This window comes from Meriones unguiculatus, chromosome 8 (assembly GCF_030254825.1).
Source record: "Meriones unguiculatus strain TT.TT164.6M chromosome 8, Bangor_MerUng_6.1, whole genome shotgun sequence".
NCBI lineage: Eukaryota > Metazoa > Chordata > Mammalia > Rodentia > Muridae > Meriones > Meriones unguiculatus.
In genome coordinates, this window is record NC_083356.1 from 100,285,981 (window position 1) to 100,311,764 (window position 25,784).

General features: G+C 43.8%; 1 protein-coding gene across 4 annotated transcripts in view; it reads right to left on the reverse strand.

The window, feature by feature from the left end:
• The window catches only part of Itgb6 (integrin subunit beta 6), a 126,797-nt gene that overhangs the window by 19,246 nt on the left and 81,767 nt on the right, over nt 1–25,784 (reverse strand). For all 4 annotated transcript variants that reach the window (XM_060390248.1, XM_060390246.1, XM_060390249.1 and 1 more), the window contains 6 exons: nt 23,199–23,288; nt 17,254–17,388; nt 16,703–17,120; nt 7,642–7,864; nt 4,675–4,769; nt 136–255 (listed from right to left, as the gene is read on the reverse strand). In XM_060390248.1, coding sequence (XP_060246231.1) covers nt 136–255; nt 4,675–4,769; nt 7,642–7,864; nt 16,703–17,120; nt 17,254–17,388; nt 23,199–23,288 — 1,081 coding nt within the window. The remainder of the gene's footprint in view (nt 1–135; nt 256–4,674; nt 4,770–7,641; nt 7,865–16,702; nt 17,121–17,253; nt 17,389–23,198; nt 23,289–25,784) is intronic.

A 25,784-nucleotide genomic window follows, 5' to 3' on the forward strand; every position in this document is an offset into this window, starting at 1 on the left:
CTTTCAACCTTTGGAGAAGCACTTCGACCTAGACTTTGAAATACCTTTTCTGCCAAGTTACCTCCAAGTGACTTTCCGGATGCCTTCTACCAGGCATTATCACTTAATATTGGCAGGGGAACACGAGCTACCCACCTTGTTCGCTGATGTTATGAATGATGGTCTTCCCTTCGTTATCTGCAGTTATTAGGAATGTAATAAGACATTCATTTTCTCCTTGTAGAGAGCAGGAAACAGAAGTATCCTTCGAAAAATCTGCAGATGAAAGAGTCATTCATTAGGTTAAAGGGAGATTTCAAAGGAGATAATTTTTAAAGCAAGGTAGTATTGAGTTTAATATGTAAATTAGAATCTGCAATGCTGTTGAATGGGAATTGAAAGGCATAGGATTCTTTTCCCCCATCAACTGGGAGCTTTGGTGGAAGAACAGCTCCAGATGTGGTCCATCAGGACTGACCATCAAAATTACCTATCAGTCTGATGCAGGCAGATCTCAATAGAGTGAAAGTAGCACAAGGCAGGTGCCCACAGCTGCCTGGGGAATAGAATGGCCTTGATTGTGGTAATGAGCAGGCTGCACGCTCCTCTCTGCAGAGCATCTGGGAGGCTGGCTAGATTACACTGCTGCTCAGTGCAGACGGATACTGATGCCAGCAGAGGGGGCCCCTCACAGTGCGGCAGCCAGGACTGCAGGCTTCAGTAGTCACACAGTGAGAATAAATGAACGTCAGGAAACTGAGACAGCGGTGTTCTGTAGCTCAGAGACTCCCAGGATAAAGGGAAACTTGCAAGGAAAAGGAACCCAGGGTAACTGCTGTCTAGCACTCAGTCCACCCTCTTTCTTAACAAGAGACTGAAGTTTTCCTCAAACCTTCCCCAAATTAAATATTTTTCCTTGTGAGGCTTCATCAAATGTTATAAAATGAATTTCATGATAATAATTGGTAATGAAATTTTAAAACTCGTAGGTCACACAACAAAAATTCTGGCGGCTCAGCTACTCTGCATTTTCTGAATTAAACCGAAACAGTTTAACTTCATGATTCTTGTTCTAAGTTGGAAATTTTTTATGACATTACATTTTTCAGAAACCTACAATTAATATAACATTTACTCTTAATCTAAACTTCTAAGGCATATGAGCCAATATTCATATGTAAAGATAGATTATGAAAATCAAACTGCCTCAGATAATCTTGGGTGTACTCTTCCTAGATCGTGATTTTTCTCATTAAGAATTTCTTAAGGATGTTAATAAAATAGAATTTGTGTGTGTGTGTGTCTGTGTGTCTGTGTGTGTGTGTGTATTCTTATAAAACAAAAAAAGAAATAGCCAATTTTCGGCTATTTAGGGCACAGAAATGCTACTCATAAAGTAATAGAAATATTAAGTTGTCATTGCTTGCTGTATTTTCATTTAATTTTTAAGAGACAAGCCAACCAGGACCTGTCACTAATATGCTTTGTATCATTCATAATAGGAACCAATAAATAATAAATTCAGCATTCTAAATGAGAGTTTGTGCAATAGATTTACGTGAACTAACTGTTTTTTAACTCATTAGAAGCATCTATCAATGGACATATGAATATTAGGAAATATAATGCAAATTATCCTCATTTGGAAATATTCATATGCATAGGATCATCTAGCTCACCTGGGAGATTTGAAAATACCAATCCTGGGGCCCCACCTCAGGTGTTTTAATGGGAGAGTCCATGACATGCACAGGACTTGGGCATTAGGCGGTGACTTAATACACATTCTAATCAGGTGCCTTGGATGAAGAGATATGGGAAACTCTTGGCAACTCCGGATGAGCACGGCCTGTGTTGTTTATTTCACGTGTTTGATGGTAAATGGCAGGCACCCCTATTGAATTCAAAGTGTGTTTTCTTTTACAGGACCTTCACCACTGCCTATACTTCCCCTTCAGTCACTAAGATTTATGAAGTCTGGGGAGTGTACTTTTGCATTTTGCATCTCGCGTTCTTCGTGTCTGCCACTGAAGTGAGAGCTTACACCATTCTCTTGAGCTCACTTAATGGGGCATCAGGCTCTCAGGCTGAAAGTGTGTGCAGGGCTTATCATCCTCATTTCAGTAATATTAAGCCTGCCTCTTTATTTTCTTTTAAATAGCCACACTGAAGCAGAGGGAGGCTTACTTTCCGAGGCCAGAATTATTTAAGTTTTAATGGAACTGCGGATCTGACCTCTGAGTCACAACTCCCGCCTTGTGCCCCACTAGTCCTTCTCTTGGCAGGCTAAATGTGCCTTGTTTTGTAGTGTTTGGGTGTGGAAATAGTATCATCGGATGTGCAATGAAAGATTTGCATAATTAGCTGCTAAGGTTCTCTTTTGTTGTTCATAGAAAATGGCTTTCTTCTTTCTTTCTTTCTTTCTTTCTCTTTCTTTCTTTCTTTCTTTCTTTCTTTCTTTTTCTTTCTTTCTCTCCCCGCAACTCCTGTGTGAGACTTGAAGGTAGACATGTACTCATCATGGAGTGTGTGTGTGTGTGTGTGTGAGAGAGAGAGAGAGAGAGAGAGAGAGAGAGAGAGAGAGAGAGTGTGTGTGTGTGTGTGTAGAAGCAGGTATGGGAAGGTCCAGGAAAAATGTAGAGAGCATGAATGTCTATACTATTGACTCACAGCCCTGCGTTTTAAGACCTCAGCTCTGCGATCAGCTAACAGTCGTGGAAGTTGACAGTTTCCCAAAGGTGGTGGTGATGTTTTGGGGTGGGTGGTTCTATGATGAGATAAATTTGGGAATCTTTTTTACTTTAGCCCCTCTCCTGCCTTTCCTGGTGACCCACACTCATGTTTAATTAAAGGTGCATAGCCGTTCTGAAGACTTGGGAAGCTCTGGGGTCCTTCAGTTCCCATTTCCAGAATGTGTATGACTGTGGGTGATTTATTTCATTAAACTTCTCAGAGATGGTGTTTGGTGGAGCACACTGAGTAACAGGGATCTGAGTGTCTGGAATAGTGGGATAAGTTAAGACACATGGCTCTTTCAGTAAAATGGAATGAAGAATGTTAGATGGGCCCACCCGTCAGTCACGCGCAGTGGGCAGGTTCATGAGTTATACCATATGTCTGTTTTACTCCATGTCCAAGCAAAGTTGGTACTAAAGGAACCTTAGATGAGCAAACGTGATGTCATCTTTTCAAAGCGGTGTGACGGTGACATCAGGGGGTTAGGAGCTCAAAACGGGTCTTATGAGAAGGCTATTAGAAAGGTGCCTTTTCTACTTGCAGTCAGACAAGCCTCTATTCATTCACGTTTGTCCGGGTTGGTGCTCAGAGACGATTAATAGGCCGCTGGCTATTTTCATCTCCCAAGTTGGGAGGAGCAGCCTCTTTCTCTTTTAAAGATACTTTGGCCAAACACAGAAGAACGTAAGTATTGGAAACGCCACATAAGCAAGCCTTCCTCTCAAACCCAAGCATCTTGACAACCTGCTCTGAGATGGCCCTGCTCCTTCACAGCCTTTTCCACCACATTGCATTTCCCAGGTTGCTGGAGAATTGAGCCTAGTCATTTGCGGGCATTTTCTCCAATTTTCGCTCCCTTCCCGGAGACAGCTGGTGAACACGGCCACTGCTGTGAACTGAGCCTGGAGGATACACTGAGATGCGTACTAGTTACTGACAGGGACATTCCACAAATGCTGCTCTTCCTCAGTGCATTAATGTGTCTCACCTTTGGTGTCAGGCAAAGCACACAGCGTGGCATTCCATTTGCTGCTATTTGGCATATTTATCTCCCGGTCACCAGAAAAGCACAGATGAGGGGTTTTATGGGCATTTATTATGTCCTGTCCCACCCAGTAATTCAACTGCAGCATCACAACAATTTTGAGGGAAAGTACTTTAAGCTGTATATAAATGTCCTTCTACATTCTATTTTGGAAATACATTAATTTCCACGTTCTAACTCCATCTCTTCAATACATGTATCCTATGGGCCATATATGTTATCTTTCCTGTTCAGCTAAAATGCAGTTGTGTTGAATATTTGTTATGGGTCTTTGCCGCTAGATTCTCATTTTAAATAATTAAACATGACAGATGAAAACAGACGTTCCATGTGATTATCAGTTAGAAGAGGGATTTCTTGAATTTGGAGGATGAGCCAAAAGGCACCAAGTAATGGTGATGTAATGCCCACAGCTGGCAGGCTGGGAGTGAAAGCCTTGGAGGGACAGTGGAGGGGTAGACAAAAACCAGCTACCGAGAGAAATACTTCCTGGATTTGTAGAGCGCAGTCAGGTAAACTGTTACTGCAGCCTTTATCTCATCTCGAAATAGGGCAATCCTGTGATAAGGAAAAATTTCAGGCTGCCAGTGGGACTTAACAACCATTTCTCCAATTTCCTTCTTACTAGTTTGGAAAATACAGCCTTGTAGAGTTCTCTACTGCCACCCCTGTCAAGCAGGCGTGAGCTCTCTAACAAAGCTGAGGACCAATAGACCAGCCCTGGCTTTAAGTCGCTCGGTCCTCAAGTCGTCACCACTCCTTCAGCTTTCGAAAATGCATTTATTCTTCAACGGGGTGTGTGTGTGGGAAGGGAGACAGGGATCTTGAGCAGCCAGCTCCTGCTACAAATGAAGTCCAGTCACTACGAGCCCCCTGACTCACACAAGAACTACGTGATTTAAGACAAGGAGCACCTTCCTCGCTGATGGTGGCCCCGGTGGCTTTGCACTTGTCCACACACTCTTCTTGCGCCTGGCCGTCCGCAGACAGGTAACACTCGATACAGCTCCTGCGGGTGGGACAACAGGGTTTGTCAGCTCCTGGCGGTGGAGAACTGGCTTGCTGTGGCATGGCCCTTGAAGCTCTTCACCAGCAGGCGACGTTGACCTCTCGGCACTCTCAAGAAAGAGAGCTGGGGTGGGTGATATCTAGGAGGAGGCTAAATTGTTCTCATTTCTACGCCATAATCAGTGTCCCCCGAGCCAGCCTTGATAACAGCCTATCTCATCATTATTTTCCCTGCAGTGATTGCTTCTGATTTGTTAAGAAAAAAAAATACTTCAGTATTTGATTTAGCCATATTTTCTACTCACATTTTCAAATATAAGGTAGCGTTTATGTCCATAAATATGATCAGAGTCTAGACAAAGTTATGAATTTCTTAACACAAATGATCCCTATCCCAGCAGGAATTCTAATGATGAGTGCTCTTAATATATGTCAAATGCGATTATTCTAAAATTCAATTTTCTGTTACTCTTTTGAATAAGTATAAGGCTTGACAGTGGGTTCTTAAAGCTTAGGATTATAGCCTGAATCTTCATTAATTCAGGCTTCTCAAAAGATTGCTGCTTATAGAAAAGTATATTTCCAAGGATACAAGGAAATCATACTACTTTAAAGGTGTCTATAGACCAAAGTGAAACGTAGGCTTGAATTAAGCTTGTGCTATAAATAGTTTTACAAATAGATTCAGTCTGGAGTAAGACAAATATGCAAATGTTTCTTACTGTGCAGACACAACATGCATTGGAGATGGACCTGAGTCCGTTTCCGAACCTGAATCCGTACTTCCTTTGCTGTGGTGACCCTCCCCCAACCATAAACTTATATCATTGCTACTTCCTAACTGTAATGTTGCTACTGTTATGAATCTTAATATAAATATCTGTTATGCAGGATATTTGATATGTGACCCCCACTGGGTCACATTGGGGCCTCGACCTGCAGGTTGAGAACCACTGCTGTATAGGCCAGGCTTTGGTTCAGCCACCCTGAGGGAATAAGGACACACATCTTCTCTCGAAGCTGCTTTTGTGTTTTAAGTAGATCTGGGCAGACTTGGTGGGGGCTTGGGGCACACTGTAGACAGTCTCCAGACCACGTTTGTGAATCTCACTGTGACTGCCCCAGCAAGATTGACCTCTCCTGCCCTGTAGCTCCCTAGCACCCTCGGCATCCCCATTGTGACTGGCAGCCCTCATATGTTTGCGTGTGTGATAATTACTTGAAAAAGATATGGCACTGGGTGATGGCTCAGTGGATAAAGAGCTTGCCATGCAAGTGTGAGGACCAGAGCCCAGATCACCAGAGCCCACATAAAAGCCAGGCAAGTATGGCAACCACCCGTAATCCCAGCACTCAGGAGGCAGGACGGAGCCACGGCAAGCTGGCTAGCCGGACTGTCTAGACCTGGAGAGCTTCCTTCCATAAACAAAGGGGAAAGTGATCAAGGAAGACACCTGAGGTTGAACTACTCCTGGCCTACAAAACCCATACACACGCACCAGCACATACATGTGCATCACAAACATGCAAATATGCAAACATACATATACAAGTATGTACACATACACATATGCGAAGGATAAAATTCTTTCTTTCCATTAGACCCTTAGCACTTCTGAAGGTAGAAACCATAATTATTTTACTACATGCATATGACCTGAAACCATTTATGGCATACGGCAGGTGTTTAATACTTGCTAGGTAAATGAATGCCTGCTTGGGTAAAAGGAAGGATAGACGCATGGCAAAACTAACACCAGCGAGTCGATGATGCTTGTTTCCAAACTGGACTGGCTTTGTTAATTTCACATGCCACAAACCAGATAAAGCACTGACTCATGTTTACAAAGGGGATGAAGCAGAAGAGCAATAAAAGAAATGCCTTGAAGAAACTCTACTTCTTTTGTTGGTGGCCGTGCTGGGGATTGAACCCAGAGACTTGTGAATGCTGGGCAATCACTCTGGCACTGGACTCCAGCTGCCAGTTTACATTTGATTTTATTTAAGTATTCAGAATCAAGCCCCCTGCTCTGGCATGTGTCTCAGTTTGCCAGGGACAGTGACAGAAAAGTCTTGATACCTGCTTGACAGGTAACCACGGGGGAAATCGATTTTCTTCCTTGTGGACAGCAGAAATGCAAATGTCCCCATTCCATGAATCAGAGTTAATGAAACTATGAACTGCTCAGTCATATTCGCGGCTTACCAGGTACAATGTGACTTCACAATGGTCTCTTGGAGGCCTGCCATGGGAGACCTACCAAATCTGTTCTCATTCCGCAAAGCAAAAGTGCTTTGGTCATTGTTGTTATTGCCTTAATAGTGCAAAAAAACAAAAACAAAAAACAAAAAAAAAACAAAAAAACCAGCAATATATATGCATAATGGTAACCACACAAAAGGGCAGAGTGTATGGTGATAAGGAGGGAGGGAAGGGAAAGCTGAGACTGTTTCCCGGCCGCTGCCTTCTTGGTCTACCAGGATGGGAACAAATCTTGCAAGGTCAGCCCAGACGGGTCTACGTAAGAAGGTCGTCTGTTTCCCCAGAAAAGGTACCGAGTGCCTGTGAGTGTCAACAGGACGCTGAGAGGCCATCTGAGGTACCAGCGTGGGGCATCAACGGTACTTCCCTGCTGTCACTCGCAGAAGCGTGACATTGCCGCTGTGGGTAGTCAGGACTCACGACGAGGCCGGTGAGAAGCTGACGGTCCAGGCTGGGGAATCCCAGGGGCCCTTGGGCTCTGAGTTTTGACATGTCCGGGAGGCCACACCCAGCCGAGACAAGGGAAGGTTTGGGTCTACTAGATATCACCCAGACTTTGATCCCACGGAAAGCTAGTCCCCGAGGAGAGAACAAAAAGCAGAGACGTCACCGTTTAGAGTCACAGGGGTCACCGCAGGTCGGACAGCGTTCACAGGTGGGGCCCGAGGCCCCGGGGTTCCTGCAGACACACTTGCCGCAGACGCAGTCGCCGCGGCCACTGCACAGCACTCCGTCCTCTGACGTGCACGAGTCCCTGCTGGTTGTGCAGTTACAGTACTCGCCCGTCCAGCCTTCCCGGCACACGCATTCGCCACAGTCGCAGTCGCCGTTGTCTGTAACACACGTAAGACACACGTGGTGTTGCCGAGAGAGACGGAGAGATTCAGAGAGAGGGGGCAGACAGAGAGACAGAGGCAGAGAGACTGAGAGGGTGTGTACTGTCGGCTCTGTGTATTCACTAACTCATTTCCTAGCTGAGAATCAACTACAGCAAACCGAGTAAGTATTCAGTCAAAATGAGACCACACAGACAAGCCCCTCGAAGCAATTTGGTGAATTGTCCTTGGGTTTTAGGATGGAGATGGAGGGCAGCCCTGGATTAGTACCCATCCCTCTCTATCACTCACGCTGAATCATTGAAAAATCCTCCCTTATGAAAAATTTTATCCCAAATTTTTAGGGATAAAAATTTGCTTCCAGTGGCTGTCGTGGAAAATTCTGGCTTAACGTGCCCCTGTTAGCTGTTCCACTGGTATATACTAAGCACTGACAAATTCATCATTCAGCAGATTCTAACTGAGCATAGACTCTGTGTCAAAGATTTTCTTGGACATGAGGATGTGACAGTATAACAGAACTCCTACGCAGAGAATAGGGTCAACCCAGGTAACAGCAGTAGCAAAGCTACCTCCCTCTGGAAAGGATTTAGAGATAACATGTCTTATAACCAAATCTACCTGCCTCTGACCTTTGTTTCAGCAAACATGAAAAGCAATTAGGGGTTTTTCCCAACCTCCTTTTCCCAGTGGGTCAAATTGTAATGAGCCTAATTTCATTCATCAATTTTTGGTCTGATTTTTAGCTTTAGAATGTAGTGGGTAATGGAAACTAAGAGTCAATTATGGTTCCAGTCCTGAGTGCATCAGGCAACAGAGATGCAGAATTCAATAGCACAAGATTACTGAATTTATCCTCTAGTGTAGGAGGCAGGCAAAGTATTAGCACTAGTGCTAACTATAATATACATGCTGAGTCTAGGAGGCAGGAAGGAAGAGTTTCTAAACTAACTAGGGCTTTGGGAAAGTTTCCGGAGGAAGCAATGCTTGAGATGATTTTGGGAGATAAAGAGAGAAGGGGGTTGCATACATTTCAGAGAGATGACAGGAAGTGAGGGAAATATGTACAACAACCAGGGAAGCTTCTTAGGGCAGAGCCTGATGGCTGCGGCAAAGGGGAGAAGGGAAAGCCCAGAGGGTCAGAAGTGAGACAATGAAAAACCACATGGATAAAGAAAGAGTATTTTTCCCAGAAGGTTCTCAAGTTTTCCCTAAGGAAGCGACCTGAACAGACAGGTATGTGTGCGGACCTTTCACAGAGAGGTTAAATGAGGGGCAGGAAAGGCAGGGGCAAGGTCATGCAGGAGCAGATGCCTGACCCCTGGCAGCAGCCTGGAGAACAGAGGTGAAAGGATAAGCAATGTAAGCCGGGATGCTCAGGCCAGGGCAAGGCTGGCAACAGCGCAGCATGGAGAGAGAGAGAGAGAGAGAGAGAGAGAGAGAGAGAGAGAGAAACCTCGCCAGGTCAGCAGGCTGGATAGCCAGCTGGTGGCATGGCTTTCTTTTGCCTTAATGTGTAAGCTGGCTCTTGTTCACTGCTGTAATCCACACCTGGTCTACAGTGGACATCAGCTGGTGAATGACTGAATGGTTCTGAAGCAGAAGAGGAAAATACAGTGAGTCTCTATGGTTCTGTTGAGTTTGAAGGAGAAAGGACTGTTGGGAATCTTAGAAGGTGGTTGAAAAATATAGAGAAGGAGCTCAGAATCCATCAAGGAAAGGCTTTCAGATGAGGCAGTTGTGAATCATATCATCTGGGGCAAGCATCCAGAGCATGAAAAGCTCTGGAGAGCATCAGCCTGTAAAACGCGGTCAGAGGAAAGGCTCCTTATAGGAGAGGCTGAAAAGAGGAGGGCGATGGGAGTTAGGCTGCCGCAGAAGCCCAGGGCAGACCAGCTTTGCAGGAGGAGGTGCCTGGACACACTGATGGATAAAGATAGAAGAAGTGAGTTGCATACACTTCGGGGGTGGGGGTGGGAAGAAGTAAGGAGACATGGTGGAAATCTGCTCAATAACAATGATAGTTCCACAGGGCAGAGTCAATGGTGCAGATGGTTGTGGCATTCAAGAGCCCCTTTTAGATCAGGCCACAAAATGGCTTTTAAAACATTCTAAGGTGGTAAATAGTATGTTTCAGAGAAGCATCCTTCCCATGGAGTTTTGAGTGCTTGCCATGGATGTTAAAACAAATTTGTTTGTTTCAAAAAAATATATCATTTATTTACAAACTCATAACAGATCCTTTCAGGAAAGGCACAGGAGACAACTTCCTGAACACAACACCAACAGCACAGGCTCTAAGAGCAACAATCAATAAATGGGACCATGAAACTGAAAAGCTTATGCAAAGCAAAGGACACTGTCCTCAGAAGAAAACAACAGCCTACAGATTGGGAAAGGATCTTCACCAACCCTATATCTGACAGAGAACTAATATCCAGTAGATATAAAGAACTCAAGAAGTTAAACAGCAACAAATAAAAAAATCCAATTAAAAAATGGGGTACAAAGCTAAACAGAGAATTCTCAATAGAAGAATATAGAATGGCAGAAAAACACTTAAAGAAATGCTCAGTGTCCTTAGTCTTCAGGCAAATGCAAATCAAAATGACCCTGAGATTTCACCTTACACCCATCAGAACAGCTAAGATCAAAAACTTAAGTGACAACACATGCTGGAGAGGATATGGAGAAAGGGGAACCCTCCTCCACTGCTGGTGGGAAAGTAAACTTGTACAATCACTTTGGAACTCAATCTGGCACTTTCTCAGACAATTAGGAATAGTGCTATCTCAAGATCCAGCTATACCACTCCTAGGCATCTACCCAAAAGATGCTCAAGTACACAACAAGGACATTTCTCAACCATGTTTATAGCAGCTTTATTTGTAATAGCCAGAAGCTGGAAACAACCCAGATGCCCTTCAGTTGAGGAATGGATACAGAGATTGTGGTACATTTACACAATGGAATACTACTCAGCCATCAAAAACAAAGAAATCATGACATTTGCAGGCAAATAGTGGGAACTGGAAAAGATCCTCCTGAGTGAGGTATCCCAGAATCAGAAAGACACACAGGGTATATACTCACTCATAAGTGGATATTAGACATATAATATAGGATAAACATACTAAAATCTGTACACCTAAAGAAACTAATCAAGAAGGAGGACTCTGGCTAAGATGCTCAATACTCATTCAGAAAGGCAAAGAGGATGGACATCAGAAGAGGGAGAAAACAGAGTACAGGACAGGAGCCTACCACAGAGGGCCTCTGAAAGACTCTACCCTGCAGGATATCAAAACAGATGCTGAGACTTATAGCAGAGTGCAGGGAATCTTATGAAAGAATTGGGAAATAATAAGCTCTGGAGAGAACAGGAGCTCCACAAGGAGAGCAACAGAACCAAAATTCTGGGCACAGGGGTCTTTTCTGAGACTGATACTCCAACCAAGGACCATTCATGGAGATAACCTAGAATCCCTGCACAGATATAATCCATGGCAGTTCAGTGTCCAAGTGGGTTCCTTAGTAATGGGAACAGGGACTGTCTCTGACATGAACTCAGGGGCTGGCTCTTTGATCACCTCCCCCTGATTCGGGGGAGCACCCTTACCAGGCCACAGAGGAAGACAATGCAGCCACTCCTGATGAGACCTGATAGACTAGGATCAGAAAGAAGGGGAGGAGGAGCTCCCCTATCAGTAGACTGGGGAAGGGGCATGGTTGGAGAAGAGTAAGGGAGGGTGGGATTGGGAGGGGAGGAGGGAGGGAGCTACAGGTGGGATACAAAGTGAATAAACTGTAATTAATAAAAACATAAATAAAAAAGAAAAGAAAAAGAAATGGCATACATATAGGCATCTTGCATGGGAACTTTTATTCTTCCAGCAAATCCTGCAGTTCCCTAAGTTAGTCTATGTTTACCGTGTTGCCTGGCCCATAACTGAGCCCCACAGGGCCTAGTCAGTGGAAGTGTTTCTAAAAGCCATCCAGGAGGAAGAACTGGCAAGCAATGCTAAAAGTTCTATGCTTTTATTACAAATAAGTAAATGGCGCATGCTTCTACTTGTAGAAGATGCTGTTGAATTCACCATGGCACGGAAGACTGCCTTCTCTCTTGTAGACCTGGTTCTAGTACTTGGCTGCTTTTCTGGCTTCATGACTAGACCTTAAGAGACTGAGAATAAAAAAGCCCTTTCTATAATGCTCTGTCAGTCTCCAAACCACAAGGGTTTTGTAGTTGGTGTTTGAATGATGGGATACGTGTGTGTTCTCTGTGTATATGTATGTATAGATACATGGGTCTCTATATATTATCCTACATGGTCTTGGGAGTAAAGGCATATACCACCACACCCGGCTATGGCATAATACTTCAATGAGATACTTTCCAGTGAAAGATGGATCTAAGTTTATTTGGACCCACAATATTAAGACACAGTCTAGCTGCAGTTCACAGCCTGTCAACTACGACTTAATTCATAGTTGAGTCAAGGAATTCAAAACTAAGAGGAGTAAATGAGTTGGGTAAAAACCAAGAATTAATTTTTATGGGTAAGTGATCCAATATCTTTTTTTTTCCTTCCTCAGAAAGGGAGAAACAGCTACAAAAGGGAGAAAAGCTCTAACTTGTAGTTTATTCTGAAAATTAACAGGACGCATAAATGTGCATTGCCAGGGGTCCTGAGGCTGCCCACTGTATCTCTGCACACAAGAATTTCTTAGCAGGAGTTTAGAAAACCTGCCCTGAAACATTAGAAAGGATTGTCACAGCAAACTATAAGACACACCATTCAGAACTTAGAAACCTGTTCATGACACCACACTAGCACTTTCCTATTGGTGTCATGTAGAAGCAAGATGATAAGCTAAGATCTAGAAAAACTTGCCAGGCTCTTTCCAGAGGGATAGATCTTTCTGGAATGCCACTGAAAAAAAAAATAACTCTAAGTGCATAATCACAACAAGTCTTTTCCTCTAATACCATTTGCCTGGGATGGCTCCCAGTCTCTTAGAATCAAGATAGACTAATGGAATTTGGGCGAGGATAAACAAAATCGATGGAGCCTTCTCTCTCTGAGTGCTTACAAATGGATGAAAGATGCTGTATGACAATGAGCACCGTGATAAAAGCTTTTCAGAAGAGCAGCACGCTGTCAGGTACAGGGCTGGTGAGGTAAGTGAGATCCCTTCATGTCGTGAGTAGCGTATCTGGTGGGTTTGGCAAATCATGGCTGAGAGGAAGGCATCTCTTCACAACGAGGTGCGGCTTCCGTCCCTGCACTGTGCACTGTCCCAGACACACAGAGGCCACGCCACCAGTCCCAGCTGGATTTGAATACTTGTATTTACTTTCACTTTACCTTTTTAGAAGAGAAGGCTACTGGCTACAGAGTATCATCATCATCATCATCATCATTATCATCATCATTTGCCAAAATGTGAAAGAACATGGCACTGGTGGAGGTTTTTAAGTCCAACTAAAGAAAGATTATTTTCTAAGTAGAATTTTTTGCTATTCCAGCTAAAGAAAGATTATTTTCTAAGTAGAATTTCTTGCGATTCCTGCATCTGCTTTGAAGAGTGGCGTTGTTATCTGACCTTCCTAACTACAGTGTATGGGTTGAGTAACCTTTTTTGAGTGTATTCCTGATACCCTGAATATATTTTTAAAAAAGAAAGAAAGGAATTTCACATGCCAGCAATTCCTGCTACTTTAGGTCTTTTTACCCAGAATTTAGGGGCCGGACTAGCAGGATGTTTGCTATGCCATTAGATTAGATTAAATTACACTTGGGACCTGCAGAAATAATTTTTCCAGTGTTTTGAACATGTATTTTACTAGAAAGGCAGTGTGGGCGTCTCCCAAACACACCCTTCCTATGGTTTGATGATGGCTTTGCCATTAACTAACTTCTTGTCACTTACAGGCTGTGTCCTGCCTAAATCTAACAGAAACACTGATTGTGGGTTCATACACACAAACACACACAGTAGAATCAGAAAATGAAGTTTGAATAAAAATGGGAGGAAAATTGATCTTCTTTGGGATAAATGCTTTTATGTGATTTTTAAAAGAGCCTTCCTTCCTTTCTTATCTTTTCCTGAAAGTAAGGTTTTTCTTTCTTTCTTTCTTTCTTTCTTTCTTTCTTTCTTTCTTTCTTTCTTTCTTTTGTTTTTGATTTTTGAGACATGGTGTCTCTGTGTTACAGAGCCCTGGCTGTCCCGGACTTGCTCTGTAGACCAGGCTGGCCTGGAACTCACAGAAATCCACCTGCCTCTGCCTCTCTGAGTGCTGGGACTAAAGGCGTGCACCACCGTGCCTGGCCCTTTCTTTCTTTCTTTTTCATTTTCTTCTTTGTTGTTGCTGTTTTCTTTTTCTTTTTTCTTTTTTTTTTCTTGTAATTTTTAAATTTTTGTCATATGACCTTCACTCCAATTCTCCTATTTCAATCTCCTGAGCACTGGTAAGTTTCTGACACTAAGTTTCTGACATTATGGTTTGGAAATATAACCTGCTTAGTTTTCTGTAAAAAGAATGCCATTGTGTTTTGCTGAGATATTTGCTTACATCCTGTGGTAACTAGGGTGTCTGAGCTCAGTCCACAGCCAGCTAGTGCTTCACTTGTGGACCACATTTATACATTAAAAACTGTGTTAATATTTGTCATTCCTAATTGTGGTACATTTACACAATGGAATACTACTCAGCAATAAAAAAAAAAAAAAGAAAGAAAGAAAGAAAAGAAAATCATGAAATTTTCAGGCAAATGGTGGAAACTAGAAAAGATCATCCTGAGTAAAGTATCCCAGAAGCAGAAAGACACACATGGTATATACTTACTTATAAGTGGATAATAGACCTATAAGACAGCATAAACATACTAAAATCTGTATACTTAAAGAAGCTAAACAAGAAGGAGGAAGAAGATCAATCCTTACTTAGAAAGAATGGGATGGACATTGGAAGTAGGAGAAAAGGAGAAACAGGATAGGAGCCTACCATAGAGAGACTCTGAAAGACTCTACATAGCAGTGTATCAAAGCAGATGCTGAGACTCATAACCAAACTTTGGGCAGAGTGCATGGAATCATATGAAAGAAGAAAGAGTTAGTATGACCTGGAGAGAACAGGAGTTCCACAAGGACCAAATATATCTGGGCACAGGGGCTTGTCTGAGACTAATTCTCCAACCAGGGACCATGCATGGATATAAGCTAGAACCCATGCTTAGATGTAGCCCATGGCAGCTCAGTATCCAAGTGGCTTCCCTAGTAAGGGGAACAGGGACTGTCTCTGGCATGAACTCCATGGCTGGCTCCTTGACCTCCCCAGCCCCCCTGTGGGAGGAACAGCCTTGCTAAGCCACAGAGGAGGATGTTGCAGCCAGTCCTGATGAGACCTAATAAGCTAGGATCAGATGGAAGTGGAGGAGGACCTCCCCTATCAGTGGACTTAGAGAGGGGCATGGGAGGAGATGAGGGAGGGAGGGTGGGGTTGGGAGGGAATGAGGGAGGGGGCTATAGCTGGGACACAAAGCAAATAACCTGTAATTGATATAAAAATAAATATTATAATAATAAAAAAGAATGCTGCAATATCATATGATACTGATACGGTTTTCATAAAATTTAATAAAATGTTGTATTGTAAAATTTTCCCTTAAAAAATTGTCATTCCTGTCAAAATAGGTCATAATTAAATAGGTGCATCGGAATAGTTTTGAATCATGTTTGGCCCAGCATATTCTTTTTGTCTTTTTAAAAGATTTACTTTTAAACTAATTTTTGCTATTTGTACATATGTATCTGTTCCTCTGGAGCTGGAGTTAGGGAGTTGAGATTCATCTGATATGGGTGCCAGGAACTGATCTGAGGTCCTCTGAAAGAGTATTATATGCTCTTAACCCTTGAGCCATCTCTTCGGCTAAAACTTTGTTTTGTTGTTTTTATTTATGTGTGTTTGTATCAGTGAATGCCACATGTGTCCGGGTGCCCATGCAGGCCAGAAGAGGGCATCAGAGCCCATGAAGTGGGAGTTATACATGGTTAAAAGCCATTTGTCAAGAATGCTGGAAACAAATCCAGATCCCCTAAAGAAGAGAATGTACTCTTGTTTTTGTTTTGTTCTGTTCTGTTTTTTTGAGAGATAGATAGGGGACTCATGATGTAGTCCTGGCTGGTCTGAAACTCACTATATAGATGAGGCTGAACTTGAACCCACAGAGGTCTGGCTACCTCTGCCTTCAAGCGCTGGTACTAAAGGCTTGTACCACCACACCTGGCTTCTGTGGCAGATTCTTAGAGTATATTGCTTTTATATCTACAAAAGCATCTATAAAATGTTAATATTTATATTTTAAACTTTTCTTTGAATTTTTAAGAAATTCCAAGCTATTTTCTACTTTCATCCTTTTCATAGGCTTTTTCTTACCTAGCTTTACTTGACCTAACTTAGTACATTTACTGAGTATTTGTGGCTAAGTATACAATCACCTGTAATCTAAGCACTTGGGAGACTGAGACAGGAGAACTGTGAATCTTAGGAGGGAGGGAGGAGAGAGAGAGGGAGACAGAAATGGAAACAGAGAGACAGAGACAGAGAGAGGGGAGAGAGAGAAGGCCCTCAAATCTACTAAGCATTCCCGTGCCTTCTCATCGGTCTGTTCCTTTGGCATTCTCTATTAGTTAATTTTTTTCCAAACGCGAGCCACAATCCAGTTACTCCCAAGTCAAGCGATTCGCCCCCCCGCAAGCCTTCAGCCAATATTTACAGCCCAGGAATGTGGAGAAGGAGCAGGAGCTAAGAGGCGCTTAGCCACGGCCTACCTCCGCAGAGCAGGCCCTTGTGTCTCAGGCAGGAGAAGTTGTCGCACTGGCAGTGCGAGCCGTAGATGCTCCCGTAGGGCGACAGGTGGCAGACGCACTGGCCGCAGTAGCAGTCGCCCCTTCCGCTGCACGAGGCGTGGGCCGGGGACTCCTTGCAGGCGTCCGCGCTCACCGTGTCCTCGCCGCACTCGCAGCGAGGACCCATGTGGCCCGGGTGGCAGGCGCACACCCCGCACTGGAAGGAGCCGTTCCCGTGGTGGCACCGGGAGCTGTTGACCTCTACGTCCCTCTGGCATTCGCAGTCGCACTCGGCACTGACGAGGATTTCCAGGGCGTCCCCCAGCCCCACGGGCTTCACGACAAGGCTCCGGCTCCTCTTCTCACAGTTGGATATGCTCACCGTCACATTGAAGGAGGCCTGGAAAGGAAGACGCCGGTTACCCGCTTCCTCCTCCGTGCAGAAACAGGCAGGGTGGAGGCTGGCTTTGCCAAAAGCGCTCGGGAGGAGATGGCTGAAATTTTTGTAAGGGGTCCATGGCGCGTCTACCTACCGTGTCCCCAACTTTCATGTGGGAGCACTTCTTTTGGTGTGGGAAGAGGACGCCATTGCCACAGACAGCCGTGAAAGACAGGTTGAGCCCTTCTGTGTCTCCCAACACTTCCAGTTCCACCTCAGACCGCAGTTCCTTTGGTGTAGACAAGAAAGGGTTAAGTGAAATCATAAACAAGAGAGAGAGAGAAAAAAAAAATCCAGCCAGAAGAAGAGACCGGTTTATGTTCATTAAAGCACAAGGGAAGGCCTAGGGGTGAGTTAGCAGAGAAAACCCTCGCTGTGTGTGAGTTCAGATCCCCAGAGCCCGTGTAAAGAGGGACGCAGGCAGACACCAGAGAAGCCTTGGTAGCTTGCTGGCCTAAGCTAAACCGTTCAAACAAGGTGCAGAGGTGAAAACCAACACCCCACATGCACGCCAGGGCACATGTGGGCGTGCTCATGTCTGTACACCCAACACACACACACATGGGGCAAAAGAAACAACTTTAGAGTAACAAAAACTAAACTGAATATAAAAGTCCATCGTTTCATTAATCAAGCAAGAATGTGACACGTATGTCTTAGACGTCATCAATGTTGAGATACACTATCTCACAGCACTTGAGCTGTGACAGTATTTTTGAAGGCGGCTTTGCACAGCAGTCAATCACTGCCTGAAAGTTGTTTCATCCGTCCGGAAGGAGGCAGCAAATTCTGCTGACCCGGGTTGCACAGCTTGACACCAGAAGGGCAATTCTTTTGCTTAGTGCCGTGCTGGTAGTAAAATGTAACAATGGTGCCCCTGACTTGTCCGCATTGCTGTTTCTCAGAGCAGCCCACGGTGCTTTGTGAGGAGAGCGGAAGCATGTCCACCCCACAGCAACTAAGGTTCGATTCCCTGACAGCAGATTTACACTCTGCTGCTTTGCTGGGCACGTTTCTGCAGACAGGGCCACATCTCACCTCAGTGTTGAGTCACAGTTCAGAAGTTTTAAGCATAGTTTTATAACAGCTACTACACTTAAGTTAGAGTTTAGATAAGACTCTATTTCTGTTCTGAAAGGTTCTCATCTTGCCTTTTCCATGCCTTTGTTACAGGGAGACGAAACCAGAATACCAAACAATAAAATCCAATAAAAGCGCGTAAATATTGTAAGTTGAGTTATATGTCAATTCACTTAAAAGGTTTTGAGTTCATACCTATTTTACTGTTGGCGCCTGTCATCTATCTATCTGTCTACCTATCTATCTATCATCTATCAATCAACCAACCATCTATCTGCCTATGATACTGGAGGCTTAATGTAGCATATAAGTGCTCTACCATTGAGCTAGATCCCCTTCCCTCATTTTTGGCAGTTTAAAAGCACATTTGGCTTCAATTTTTTTTTTTCTGAAATACAACTTTGCCACCTAACAGAAAGATAACTCTACATTCTTCCAAAGTCTGGGGTATATGTGTATGTCTATGTTTGTGTGTGTGCGCGCGTGCGTGCGTGCGTGCGTGCGTGCGTGCGTGCGTGCGTGTGTGTGTGTGTGTGTGTGTGTGTGTGTGTGCGCGCGCGCGCGTGCGTGCAGGAGTGCACATTTGTGCAAGTGTGTGTGGAAGCCACAGGACAACTCAGGTGTTGTTCCTCAAGACACCATCTACTTTGTGGTTTGACTCGTGGCCTCTCGTTGGCCTCCTACTCATCAAGTTGGCTAGGCTTCCTGGCTAGCAAACTCCAAGACTCTGCCTGTGTCTGCCTTCAGTGGGATTACAAGCGTGTACCCCCATCCCCAGCTTTTCTGTGGGGTCTCTGAGGATACAACTTAAGTGCCCCTGCATGCAAGGTAAGCACTTTATTGAATAAGCTATTATCACGGCCCTTCAAAGTGTGCTTATGCTAAAATCACCAAAAATCAGGGGGAAGTAGTGCTGGAGGGAGCGGCAGAGTGGGTCAAAAGCTAAATGAGAAAAAAGGGATGTGTGTGCTGGTGACCAGTAATAAGGGCTCCTGGGTGGCATTGTCTAACCTAAATGAGGCGAATCTCAGCATTGAAATAATCGAGTACGAGTGTGCAAATTTTATGGAGACTATTATTAATGTGTATTTCCCAAGTAATATAAATGCTAATTTATGTTTCTCATCATTCTATTCATTAATTTTTTTTTTTTTTAGCATCTCCTACAAGGCTGGGCAAAGAATACAAATGAATTCCTTCCTAGAGATTAAATTCCAGTACAGGGCCAATCCCTCCCCCAGGGCCACTGATGCTTCAGTAGCCTTTAGTATGTAGTAAGGAAAGGAAGGAAATTATTGAGTGGGTGAAAGAGTACACAACCAGTTTTAAGATTATATGTGTGTGTGTGTATCAACATAGCATTTAAAAATACTTAGCTAAGCCTGCTGTGGTAGCCCATGCCTTTAATCCCAGCACTTAGGAGGTACAGGCAAGCACATCTCTGTAAGTTTGAGGCCAACCTGGTCTACAAAGCAAATTCCAGGATAGCCAGGGCTACAGACAGAAACCTTGTCTCAAACCCCCGCTCCCCCCAAAAAAAGTATACTTAACTAATGTTTGTAGACACAAATTGCTTTTTCCCTTGCTAAAAGTTAGTCAGAAGCCCTTTTGCTTTCTCTTCACATATTCTTTATCTCTTTATAGACTGAAGAAGAAATTTAGTCTGTAGGTTTGTAGCGTGATTTATCTTGTGTGCCCGGATCCTTTAAAGGATCCCCAGTTGCTAGTGAAGAGGCCCTTTAACGAATTCTTAGCTGTTAGAACTGCTTGACCCTGTGACCTTCAGTGCTGGCTGCCTCTTGGATTTCTGGGAACAGGAGAAGATATAGAAAAGCCAGCAGAGGCTGACAGAAGGAGATTGAGGAGACTGAGAAGAGAAGGCAGCTGGGGCAGAAGATAATGTTAGGAGACAGTTGAGCCAGGAGAAGCTGAGCAGTTGTTACAGTTTGTTTTAGAACAGTTGTTATAGTTTGGAGCTGCTAGTATTGGGAAAACTGAGAGAAAGGCCTGTTTAAGCAGACAGTTGGGGAACTGAGGGGGATATGGTTGGGAGAAACCTTTGAGGGGCTGGGCTGGAAACTGGAGGATATGGTTGGAAAAGAAATTAAATTCAAGGATCTCTCTCTCTCTCCTCTCATCTTTCTTTCCTATATAGTGTTAAGGGGTAAAATGAGCATGGGGGATAAAGGATGGGAAATAGAAGAACCTACAAAGAAGCAGAAACAAGCTACATACAGTTTCCTCTATTTGAAAGTCTAACAGAGTAGGAGCTGCAGAGATGGCTCAGTGGTTAAGAGCCCTGGCCCTTTTTCCAGAGGTCCTGAGTTCAATTCCCAGCTGCCACGTGGTGGCTCACAACCATCTGTAACTCAGTCTGCAGCCCTCTTCTGGCATGCAGGCATCTATGCAGAGAGCACACCCATAGACATAAAATAAATAAAATCTTTAGAGAAAAAATAACAGTAAAAATGATAATATTAGACAAGCGTCACAATGTCTTGCGCACATCACCTCTGGACCATATTTCGCCAAGAAGAACTCAAGAATAATGTAACTTAGCAGAGTGATGGGTGCTTCTCCGTGCTTTCTATTATGTCCATGACTGTTTTGCCTCTATGTATGTCTGTGGACCGTGTGTGCCTGGCTCGGCTGTGTGCCTGGCTCGGCTGGAGGTCAGAGGAGGGGCATCAGATCCCCCTGGAACTGGAGTTACAGATGGTTGTGAGCTGCCATGTGGGTGTTGCGAATCAAACCCAAGCCTTCTGCAGGAGCAGCCAGTGCTCCCAAAAACCCCGAGCCATCTCCCCAGCCCCAGTCATTGGTGGTTTTGAGTCAATAAATAAGGACCCAAGATTCCACCGAGATGTGTAATGACTTGATCTTAGCCACCTTGCAAATTGCGTGAGCAGTTTGGAAATGCAGAGTGAGACACACCCTCGGACTCCGCAAGCAGGGGCGTGGATGAGGTTGGCTGCCTGGGCAGGTCAACATTTCTGACAATCCTGTTTCCCCATTTGCCTAATTTTCTTGGAGTGGTTAGCAGTCACCACTTTTGAGAGTATAATTTTTTTGTAAATGTGATCCTATTTGATTCTACACGTTAAAACTTTAATCAGCACAGGGGAGGGGGTTATTTCTGTGTGTTTTGTTGACAGGTCTTCCTGTCTGGAAGAGTTTTAAGGATGAGCTGACATGGTGATTAATTTTTGATGAGTGCTCAGAAAACTGCAATATTGGATCATTGCTAGGAAGCAAAATCCACCGACATCGTACAGTTTTAGTGACTATAAGTGTGTTTCAACCTTTGGGGGAAAAATGAAGTTTTAAAGAAAGGGTAGCTTGCTTTTCTTGTTGTACAAGTTTTAAAACTGGTGGGGTGATGTCAAAATCACAAGGGAGGTATTTTTCCTTCCTAAACATGCTTATTCGCTTCTTCTGAATGTCTCCAAGATGTCTGAGTAGGACTAACTCTTTGAAAAACTCAGCTGACTCTGGCCTGTTATTTAATTTGGAACACTGGCTTCACATATACTTTGTATTGGAGTATGTCATTATATATGGGTCTTTAATATGCAATTTTCAAACATCAAAAAATTTGGAGATTTTATTCATTCATTATTAGGTAAATGCTCCTTGAAAAAAATACTAGAGATTTACTGATTTTTTTAAAAGATTTTTTTTTTAAGTTTTTTTATTTTTATGCCTGTCAAAATTACAGGAGGAAGAGGTGAAGGAGGAGGAAGAGGTGGAGCAGGAAAGGAAGATTTGGTCTGGAAAGACAAAAAAGAAAAATGATATTTAGGACCAAAATAAAAACAGCAGTGTCAACTGGGCATTCAGTGTTGATCAACTGAGTTAGACAATGGGGACAAAGAAACCACAGCAATTCCTATTTGTGTTTTTTTTTTTTTTGTTTTGTTTTGTTTTTTTGAAGAGGGGCAATTCTGTCCTCAGTATGGTTTACAAGTCAAGGCAAAAACCAAAATCAAAAGCAAACCAAACAAACAAAAAGTCAGTCTGTACCTGTCTTACTCCTCCCCTCCCATTTCTGTGACAAAAACAACCTAAGGGACAAATGGTTGTTTAGCTCAGAGTTCCAGGGCTTCCAGTTGGGGAGAAGAGGCTTTGGGGCTTGAAGGAGCTACCACAGGACATAGCAGTTAGGGGAGAGCTTGCCTGCCGCTTTCTGTTCCTCACGTGACCAATGCCCCCTGCCCTGTGACTTCCTCACTACCACGAACTGGGAGCTAGAACTCGAAATCAAGCCTTTCTCCCAGAAGCTGTTTTTCTCAGGATGTTTTATCAGAGCGACTGTGAGAGAAACTCAGACAGAAGCCTCTGCTCCTATGGAAATACAGTCAAGGGAACCTGGTGCTTGGGGAGTTTTCAGGGTTTTGGTTTGGGGTCAGCCCCTATATTCTTTCTTTTCTCTGTGTAGCCTTGGCTGTACTGGACTCACTTTGTAGACCAGGCTGGCCTCGAACTCAGATCAATCCACATGTGTTTGCCTCCCAGAGCGCTGGGCTTCAGCCTTTGTATTTTATTTGTTTGACCCTGTGGATGTAGCTCCCCACATAACTGTTACTCACTGGCAATTTATGCTTTTTTTTTTTTTTTTTTTGCATAGAGGAGTTCAATCATGACTCAGAATCTTTTCAGCTGTATTAAAGTTTTGCTGGAGGCCACACTTTTGTGGGCTAGCATTCTAAAACAACCTCCGTTTGGGGTCAAGTCTTTGATTTTTCTACCTCCTGCTCCCTTTGGGAAGATGGGTGAATGAGGTAAGTAAAAATCTATATTTCAACTGCCTGATTGCAGAGCGGCTTTCTTTGGATGGGCAGTCCTTTCATAAACACGAGGAAGTCCTACATCTTGCATTTCGCTACCTACATCTGAGTGTCTGGAAGGCAGTGAAATACTGAAAGGGAAGCCAACTGTTTGCAAAGAGAAATAGCATACTTCATACGCAGAGATGATCAGCTGAAGGATGTTCCCAGAGTCTTTCTGAAGCAGTCCCACGGTCGCTCCAGGAATGAGTTTTGCATAACTCTGTAAACAACAACAGAACAGGGGAGAAATCAATGTTCGATTGTTCACAATAACCGAGAAATGCCAAGTGCAGAGTTCAGTTTGCCGTCTGTGATGTCCTCTATTTAACTGGGCCGGGAAAACAGGCTCCACTGGGGTTGCCATTGGGGAAATCTAGTGACTAGGTTTGCCATGCTCCACAGCTGTGATTTATATCATGTCAGAGTCAAGTCAAGGTCTAATAAGATTTATTTAACGTCCTTTGTCTGAAAGTTTTGGGCAGGCCTCCATGAAAGTCTCTTTCATTTCCCATTGTTGCAGAAACCAACAAGGACAAGGAAGAAATTGGGTTGCTTCAGTCATTATGTCAGGAGCTCTTAATGAGCAATCAGGTAGTGGATTGAAAGGGAGTGAACTCTTGCATGCTATTAACTCTCCACAGCCCTGTAGGGAGCCAGGATAGCTCCACAGTTGGTTGGAATTGCTCCTCCCAGAACCATGATTGATTAGAACCAAGCCTAACCTGTCTGCATTCTCAGCTCACGCCACCTCTCCTGAGATGTCCTTTCCACCCAGGGAGAGCCTCCCCTAACAGTTCATCAGCATTCTAGGCCTGGAGTGTGGCCAGAAGATAAGGCTTTGCAAGGAAATTTTTAGCCAGCTGACTACTATCCTCCTTTAAGTTTTATGGCTTGTGTGTTTAGCTAGATATTATCCATTTTTAAGTTTTATGTTTTCTCTCTCTCTCTCTCTCTCTCTCTCTCTCTCTCTCTCTCTCTCTCTCTCTGTGTGTGTGTGTGTGTGTGTGTAGACTTCAGGTCAATGTTGAGTTTCTTGCTCTATTGTTCTCCATCTTAGTTATTTTCTTGGTGTGTCTGCATATATGTCTGCACGTTTGCATGTGTTTGGGAGTATGTACCTTTAAGGGATGTATGTGACTGCATGTGGAGGCTTGAGGTTAACGTTAGGCATCTTCCTCCATCGTTAACCACCTTCCACACAGAGTCAGTGTCTCTCACTGAACCCAGAGATTGCCATTTTGGTTAGTCTGGATACCCAGCTTGATTCAGTAATCCTCTGTCTCTGCCAGGATTAAAGGCAAGCTGCTCTGTTTACCCAGCTTTCATGTGAATTCTGAGAATCTGAACCCTGATCATCATGAGCCATCTCCCCAGTCCTTCACCTAATTTTTAGAGTCAGGGTCGGTCACTGGAACTGATACCAAGTTGGCTGTGCCGGACAGCTGGCAAGCTCCAGGGACTCTTCTGGTTCTGTCTGCCCAGGGCTGTGATTGCAGGTACCTCGGCTGCTCACAGCCCTTATCTGATTGTTTATGATTTGTGGATTCTGGGGCTCTGAATCCAGCTTCTCAGACTTGCAGAAGAAGCCCTTTTCTGACTGAGCCATCTCCGAAACTCCAAATGGAAAGTTTTCCGAAGCACATGCTGTTTCTCCTGGCCTTCTTAAACAGAGACTCCCGAGAATACATTGGTTCTACTTATTTTTAATAAAATGAAGTTATACTTTCAATAGTAACTACAATTCTACAATTATCAAAGTCTTCCGGGAGCCACAGAGCAGCCAGGCATGCCGGAAAGCTCTTGGAATTGTGTGTTTTCCTGGGGAGGCCAAGGCAGAACTTTTGTGAATTTGGGGCCTGCTTGGGTTACCTGGCAAGTTTCAGACCAGCTTGGGACATACATGGCAAGACAATATCAAACAAAATAAAACAAAAACTAAGAAGAGAGATTTAAAAGAAACAAAGGAAAGAAGGAATAAAGGAAAGACAGACACAAACCCAGTCTCATGCTAAGGGATCAGAACTGTGTTGCTTTCAATCCTTGTATTTGTTTTAAAATATTTTCTACCTTCTCCTTATTAAGTCCTCAGTTTCACCCAGACACTCGTTTGCTGGCTTATTCATTTAAAGCTGGACTTAGTATCTATTAGGTAGCCTTACCATGCTAGACTATATCAGGCAATAACACTCTTTGTCAGTTGTGGTTTTGTATATTCCTATGTCATCAAACCAGAAGGTGAAATTAAAATTCTTCATAGAAAAAAGTAAATAAGCATCAAGCTATACATTAAGGGAATCTCTATAAGTCCAAAGAAATTTGGGGATCCTATCTACCCACCCTGGCTTTACCTCAACTTGACACAAGCTATATCCAAGTGGAAGGAACCTCAATTGTAAGATCAGGCTGTGGGCAAGCCTGTAGAGCATTCTCTTAATTAGTGATTGATGAGGGAGGGCTCAGCCCATTGTGGGTGGTGCCATCCCTGGGCTGGTGGTCCTGGGTTCTATAAAAACAGGCTGAGAAAGCCATGTGAAGCAAGCCAGTAAGCAGCATTCTCCCATGGTCTCTGCATCAGCTCCTGCCGCCAGCTTCCTGTCCTGGCTTCCTTCACTGAGAGGCCTCATAAGCCAAGTAAATCCTTTCTTCCCAAGTTGCTTTCGGTCATGGTGTTTCAGCACAGCAATAATAACCCCAACTAAGACACTATCTTATTCCG